Below are 8,032 nucleotides of genomic sequence, written 5' to 3' on the forward strand. Positions count from 1 at the left end.
ACCCTAAGATCTTGGGCAAGGAAAATTATGAGTTCATATTTCATAATTTTATATTTGTGGCCTGAATATAATACAGATATTTTTGTCTTAAAATAAATATCTATCTCATAAAGCCTCAAGACTGAGTTTTCTGAAAAATTAAACCATAGTTTTGTTATACCAACTGGCATTTTCATGCGGCCCTAGGAAACATTTTTTAAGTTGTCTATGATAACCCACAGGGACCCTGAGAAGTCTTAGTCAATGGAATCTGACAGGAACCAAACATATTCCCCTAGCAAGCTCCCCAGGTAGCTCATAGCATACTATCTCCTTTCCCAGATGAACTGGAAGGTGAATCACTCCACGATATTTAAGACATGCAAATGGAATCAGAGAGCTACATCCATCCACATCCATCCACACCTCCAGCAATTCCTTGCCAGGACAGCTGACACCTCCTGAGACAGTCCTACTGTCCATTTCATCACTTGATTACCATTAGACACAGAAAGTAGGCATCATTCCACCAGGTAAGAGCAGACTGGGATAATAAACAAACAAACAAAAAACTTCTCTGTGCATAATTGCAAGTGATGTGCTCATTGTGTATCCAGAAACTTGCACTTTTTTAAAGGAAAAGTGAAAGTCTATAAATTACAGAATTTTTTTTTATAAATAAGCTCAGGGTCACCCTGAGCTGCTTGCATTCAGGCAGCTCACCTGGCCCTCTCCAACACCTAGAGATACCCTAATCAAAAGATACAAAGGCACAAAGATACTTGGTCCCAGGGTGTGAGTTCTTCACCTCTGACTTAACTCTATTCTATTTTGAAACCTAACCTATATTCTGGTGCATGATTTTTTGATTGCAGAAACAACATACTCTCTTTTGAAATTATATTCACACCCAAGTACTAATACAAATGAATCATCCATTAATCTTTGGTACACGTACATTCATGGCCAATTCTCTAGGAGAACATTAAAGAAAGTGTGAGGAAACTGGGTTAAGGCCAATGAAGATTTAGACTTGGCAAGAAGAGGCTTTGGTTTTCAAACCTGACCTCCAGACTCTGTTGAGAGTGTGCTTTGATTTAAATATGTGTACATGTGCCCCACACTGTATTGGGGGCACCTTTTGCTACTTGCCTACATATTTTCAAAATGACATAGGTTCTGTATAAACAATTTCTGGAAAACTACACAGAAGTTTGCTGAAGGCACAGACTCTGTATCTTGGAAAATGTGGTGCTTAACACAAGGCCAGTGACAGAGCAGGTTCCCTTATATGCTTATGTGATGACTGGCCCTCATTGTCAGCTTGACTGCATTTAGAGTCACCTAAGAGACTGATGCCAAGAATCCAGCATTCCACTTTTCTTTGCTTCTGAGTCTACCTTGATATTAGCAACTCCACTCTGTCATGCCTTGACCATGCTGATGGATTCTGTCTCTAAAATTTCATACCCTTCAAACATTTTGGTGATAGAAATGATACAAGTAACTAAGAGAGTTTTCTAATAACTCATTCACCATCAATAACCTAAAAACTTTACACTATCATTGAAAATATGATTGGAGGAAAGGCACAAGGTTATATAGAGTGATTTCTTCCATTTCATGAGTGTCTCAGAGCCATCCTTTATTGTTCCTGAGCACACATCCCCCATCTAGATAGCTTCAACCTCCAGTGCCACCAGCACCACTATGAAGCCTGTCTGCTATCTCTCCCAGCCAGTCAGGACCACCAGTGGCAAGAATTTCCCTCTCTCCAAGCACCAACTATACAAATGGCTGATAATAGAATTGCAATAAATTAAGCCATATAATATCTATGGAATTCAAAGAAGCCAGTTAAATCACTGGGGTGGGAGATGGCAGCTTCCAATTACAGAGAATGCCCACTGAGGATGGGTTACCAAGGACTGGCTTTGTGACCCAATGTTGTATTTCATTCTCTCTCTCTCTCTCTCTCTCTCTCTCTCTCTCTCTCTCTCTCTCTCTCTCTCTCTCTCCTCTCCTCTCCTGAGTCTAAGCTGGTCCTTCTCTCACAGTATCTAGGAACTAAAATTACAAACTCATAGAAATTGAAAATAATATAAATAATCAAAACATCTGCCTTTTAAAATGTATCTAAATTCAGTTAATGAGCCAATCAGGGGGAAAGCAGGATCCACACACACCAGAGATCTGAATGATGGAAATTCATTCTCTGGTGAGCTAGGGACTCAGGCTGCAACAGAAAACACAGGAGGGGATATTTCTCCTCAGTTCATATCAGGTGTCATGACTCAATCCTGCCTAAGGAACTACGATATTTAATCTCACTTGCCAACTTGATCAGATCTAGAATAACCTAGAAGGTAAAACTTGTAGGTGTCTATGTGGAATTGATCACACTAAGGCTAGCCTCTGAGAATGTCTATGAGGGATCATCTTGCTTGCATTAACTGATGTGTGGAGCAGAACCATTCTAGGCAGGGACTCTGGACTGTATAAAAAGGAGAAAGTGGGCTGAACACAAGCATTAATTTCTCTCTTTCTCTCTGAAGACACAATATGGCCAACTCCATTATTTATTCTGAACTATGTAGCCAATATATTTTTCTTGGTGTATTTAAACTATTTTTAAAAACAGGCCCTCATGTATCCCAAGTTACACTCACACTCTAGACAGTCAAGAATTATCTTAAAATTCTGATTCTCCTGCTTCTGTATCCTAATCCCTGTGATTACAGGCCATATTCAGTTTTTCATCAGTGATAATTTAATAGTTTTTATGTGATATTTCAATGCCTCAGAACACTGCAGAATTGTAAGTTAAGCTAATAATCATTTACCACCTCATCTTCTTACCATTTCAGGTACAACAAAGCTGAATGCAGAATCCTCAGAAAAGCTAGGAATAGAATAGTACTATGTATAGCAAACCCAACTCTGAGTAAGTACCCACAGGGATTTCAATGCATACACTGAAGAGATGTTTCCATTACCATGTCCACGGAAGCACTGCTGGATGTAGCTGAGACACAGAAATAACCAAAGCGCCCATCAATGCAGGAATGGATTAAAAAGTGGTCACACACACACACACACACACACACACACACACACGCACGCACGCACACGCACGCACGCACGCACACGCACGCACGCACATGCACACACAGGCACAGGCACAGCCACACGCACGCACGCACGCACGCACGGCACGCATGCACACACATGCACACACAGGCACACACAGGCACACACAGGCACACACAGGCACGCACGCACGCACGCACGCATGCATGCACGCATGCTCGCCCACAGAATATTGCACAGTCTTGAGGAAAGAGGGAAGTCCTCTGTCAACAAGGAGGATAAGTCTGGACATCATACTACTTCAATAAGAAAGGGACAAAAAGACAATTTTGCTGTTGTTATGGTTTTCAGTGAGAAATCACTTCATGTACTTAGAAATTAATAAAAGAAAAACTCTTTTACAATAGAAAGCAACCACTCTGGCTAATGCCAGTAAGGAAAACAGTTCAAAACAGAAGTCTTCCATAGTTTATACAGGTTAATACTATCACATTCTTATATACACTTTTATCAGTGAGTTGCTTTTAGATTCCTACTCAAGTTACACTTTGAGTATTAAACATGTTTCACAGAGACAGAAACTGCAAGTTTAGGTCATTTGTGAACAAGTGGGGAAGACTTACAATGTAAAGATACAACTTAAAGATATTGTCACAGTTACCTTGGTATTTAATGTTTGCTGCATTAACAAGGGCATTCTTAGAGGAACACTGTTTCAAAGCTTGGAAGGTACAAGTTTCCACAAGCCTCAAAGAAAAATGTTATAAACATTCCCTCATTTTCACTAACACATTGGTCAATAGCTTCAATTCTATTACCACTTTCTAAAATAAATCCATATCCTAGTCACACCAGATGTCCTCTCCAGAGCTGCTAATGAACCAAGAAAAGGGATCAGAGCAGCAGATACTTCGGTGGATGTAACATGTTCTGCTGAATCTACTCAGCATAATACACATTTGGCATCGTGAGTGACGGGGTTTATGTTGCTCCACACACAAGTGAGCTCACAGATGAGTCCATAGAGAGCTCTGGCTTAGAGCCAGGCTTTGAGACTGATGTCTGAGGGAGACCACTGACGCTCTCTTTGGTTTGCCCATTCACTAATGTCCACTGTGGGCTCATCTCTACAGATAAAGAGTACAGCATGTTCCTACATCACACACCAACAGAGGGAAAAAAAGCAGGAGGACAAACAAACAAAAGCAAGGAGTCTAGGAACAGGGATTTATAGAAACCTAGAATTCAAATGTTTCACATTACATGTGTTCCTCAAATAGAACATTTGCCCAAGGATGTTAGTAGAATGCTTTTTTTAATTAAAAAAATTTAAGAAAAAATAATAATAAAATTACAACTAAAGGTGTGTGTGTGTGTGTGTGTGTGTGTGTGTGTGTGTGTGTGTGTGTGTGTGTGTGTGTAGAAGACATGAATCACCAATAGAAAGAAAATGAGAAGATTCAGAAAATCTATAGGATATTAAGAAAGAAATGTGTTAATAATGAGTAATTTTTAAAATCACTCTATCCTTTAAAACAACATTGAAAGGTTTATGAGTTGATTTGCTTCAATATATAGAAAGCAAATACATGGAACTGTTTCTTACTTGACTCCATGGAAAATTTAAGAGCAAGAGAACATGGCAGGTATGCTCTGTGTCCTCCCCCTCCTCCTCCTCCTCCTTCTCCTCCTCCTCTATTCTTTGAGATGCCATTTAGATAAGCTGCTTCACGGTGTTGGTTTTCCGATGAAAGCCCTGACTCTGTAGACAACATGGAGCTGCACATACATGTTCTGAGCCTGCCTTCTATGTCTGTCTCCTCTCTTAGCTGTGTGGTCCCTGCATCTGCACGCAATTTGAGCAGACATGTCCAATCACACAAGAGTGACTCACTTCATCCTCAGGGGCTTCTCAGATGCCCCACTGCTGAGATTGGTGGTCATCCCGTTTTTCTTGCTGGTCTACACATTTGGCCTCCTGGGGAACATCTCCATCATCACAGCTGTGATGAGAGACAGTAGGCTCCACTCCCCCATGTACTTCTTCCTGAAGAATTTATCTTTCCTGGACATGTGCTACACTTCAGCCACCATCCCCAAGGCAATGGTTATATCCTTCACAGGCTCAGGGGTCATCTCCTATATCGAGTGTGTAGCACAGCTTTACATATTTATCACACTCTCTGCTACTGAATGCTTCCTGCTCACAGCCATGGCTTATGACCGGTTCCTGGCCATCCTCAGACCACTGCTCTATGGAACCATCATGAGCCAGAAATGTCGTGCTGAGATGGTGGCTTCTGCCTGGGCGAGTGGGGCCATCTACTCAGCCTTCCACACTTTCAACACCTTCTCCCTCCCCTACTGTGGACCCAATATTGTTGAGCATTTCTTCTGTGACATCCCTCCAGTCATGAGACTGTCCTGCACTGATTACCACCTCAATGAGGAGGTGGGCTTTGCTGTCAGCAGCTGCATTGTCATGAGCTCCTTTGCCCTCACGGTCCTCTCCTATGTAGGCATCGTGTCCACAGTTGTTCGAATCCCCTCAGTGGATGGCAGGAGGAAGGCCTTTTCCACCTGCTCCTCTCACCTGACCACAGTCATCTTGTTTTATGGAACTGGAAGCTTCATGTACCTGAGGCCTGCCTCTCGGTACTCCCCGACCCAGGGTCGCCTGGCATCTATTTTCTACTCTGTCCTCACTCCTTCTTTGAATCCGGTTGTCTATTGTCTGAGAAACAAAGATATGAAGTTTGCTCTGCAGAAACTTTATTGCAGAAGAAAGTACTGAGTCCTACAAGACTACCAAGTGTGGCTCTGACAGCTGTTGCTGGAGCCAAGTGTATTACACACACACACACACACACACACACACACACACACACACACACACACACACACATACTCCCTTTCCCTTCCTGTGACACTTGACATTGCTGATCAAGTTCATTGGAGAACCTGCTGGAAACCACCGCCACAGTCCCTGCAGTGACCTTTCAGCTCTAGGGCATTCTATATCCTCTTCTGACCTCCATGGGCATCCAGACCCATGTGTACTTATCTACATACAGATATGCACATAAATAGTAGCATTAAAATTAAATATGTGCTCAGAGTGTTCTAAGAGATAACAAACTGAACGGCTTAACACAAGTGAAAAATTATACCTAGATAGATTCTTGAGGCAAAAAGACAAACAAACAAATATGTTTCTGCCACCAGAGGCCTCTGACCTATATTCAGCTGATGAAGCTGTTTGGTGGTTTGTGTTTACCATATGCTGACCTGCTTTCTAACTGCCCAGTCTACACAAGGAAATGCCAGCCAGCAGGGGCTGTTTGACTCTCTCTTCCCAGGCTCTGGGAGAACTCTCAGGAGCACTGATTTTATTGAGTGGCTGTGAAGTCCCCAGGTGGAATAGACCTTCTCTCCTTAACCTAATCCTCTGTCTGTCCCTCTATTTCACTGTGTATTATTGTTGGATTTCCACTGGATGTCTTCTACTGACCATAAAAGTGATTTTACTATGTCAGCCCTAAGCATCTTCACTACAATTCTCAAATGTACATTTTGGGTTTTACATACTTCAGAACAGCGATTCTCACTGCCAATGTCACTGTCTCTCTGACAAGCTCTGCAATGTGATTCTATCATAGACCTTTGTCTCTTGGTTCAAAGCTTTGTCTTAGTGTGTATGTATTTATAATTGGATACTTCCACTCTTCAATGAAGTATTTAAGTTCTTTTCTAATTAAAAATTTACTCAAATCAATTTATGAGAAATGTCTCCTCATCCCATGTGTTTCAGGGATTGTTCTGTAGTGCTGTTTGAACTCCTCCTTTTCCTGCCTCCACTTCCTAAGTTTGGAATTATACAGAGTATTCACAAGGCTTTAGTGTTCAGTAAGAAGTCTGAGTCCTGTTTCTTACTTTGTAACAATCATCCACCCCAACTCAGTATCTTGGGGGTATTTATCAAATTTTGTTTCTCAAAACTTACATTAGTCTTGGGTGCTATTAATCTCAACTCAAACATATAAAATCTAACATTTAAAATAAATGAAAATTAACTTTCTTAAGCTGGGCAGTGGTGGTGCACATCTTTAAATCCATCACTGGGGAGGCAGAGGCAGGTGGATCTCTGTGAATTTGAGGACAACCTGGTCTACAGAGTGAGTTCCAGTACAGCCAAGGCTACACAGAGGAACCCTGTCTTGAAAATTAAAAAAAAAAGAAGGAAGGAAGGAAAAAATAGAAAAGAAAAAGAAAACTAACTTTCATCTCAAAAAAATGTGATCATAATCTGTGGTTTTAAATAGTCTCTTAAATTATCATCAAGTTATACCAAAATAAATATGTTTTCTCATGCAGTCCATATGACAGAATCAAATATACATGGAGAATGTGAAGGTACACAATTTATTTTTAGTGCCTTCTGATAGGTAATGTTTTATCTAAAGTTGCATGATATACAATGGATACTATTATGTATTGCATTACATAAGAAGTGTTGGTACAGTGTTATTTTTAAATTGGCCTAAGTTTTTTAAAATAAGCATTTTAGAAACTCAAGGACAGCCGAGTGGTGGTGGCGCATACCTTTAATCCCAGCACTCGGGAGGCAGATCTCTTTGAGTTCGAGGCCAGCCTGGTTTACAAGAGCTAGTTCCAAGACAGCCTCCAAAGCCACAAAGAAACCCTGTCTCAAAAAAAAAATAAGAAAAAGAAAAGAAACTCAATGACATGTACTAGAGCTTTAAAAATAAGTATAAATGTAATGCTAAAAGAAAAAATGAAAATTAAAAAATAGAAAAGGAGAGAAATGGAAAAATATGAAACATTTACAAATATGGTAGCTAAATCTAATTCTGTAAATAATTATTTAAGTATAAATTATCAAAATATATCATTAAAAGACAGAGTAGCCATGCATAATTGCTCATGCCCTTAATCCTAGCAT

The 8,032-nt window shown here is 40.6% G+C and overlaps 1 protein-coding gene across 1 annotated transcript; it reads left to right on the forward strand.

Annotated features, from left to right (window-relative positions):
- Nucleotides 1-4,936: 4,936 nt before the first annotated feature.
- On the forward strand, nucleotides 4,937-5,863 carry LOC100761273 (olfactory receptor 1019). Its single transcript, XM_027427404.1, has one exon. It carries the CDS (start codon nucleotides 4,937-4,939, stop codon nucleotides 5,861-5,863), a length of 927 nt encoding a protein of 308 aa, XP_027283205.1.
- Nucleotides 5,864-8,032: the final 2,169 nt, after the last annotated feature.

The sequence above is a fragment of the Cricetulus griseus genome, chromosome 7 (assembly GCF_003668045.3).
Source record: "Cricetulus griseus strain 17A/GY chromosome 7, alternate assembly CriGri-PICRH-1.0, whole genome shotgun sequence".
In the NCBI taxonomy this organism is placed as follows: domain Eukaryota; kingdom Metazoa; phylum Chordata; class Mammalia; order Rodentia; family Cricetidae; genus Cricetulus; species Cricetulus griseus.

Excerpts from the sequence above, each read along its gene's own strand:
- LOC100761273 (XM_027427404.1), top strand. The coding sequence starts at position 4,937 with ATGTCCAATCACACAAGAGTGACTCACTTCATCCTCAGGGGCTTCTCA.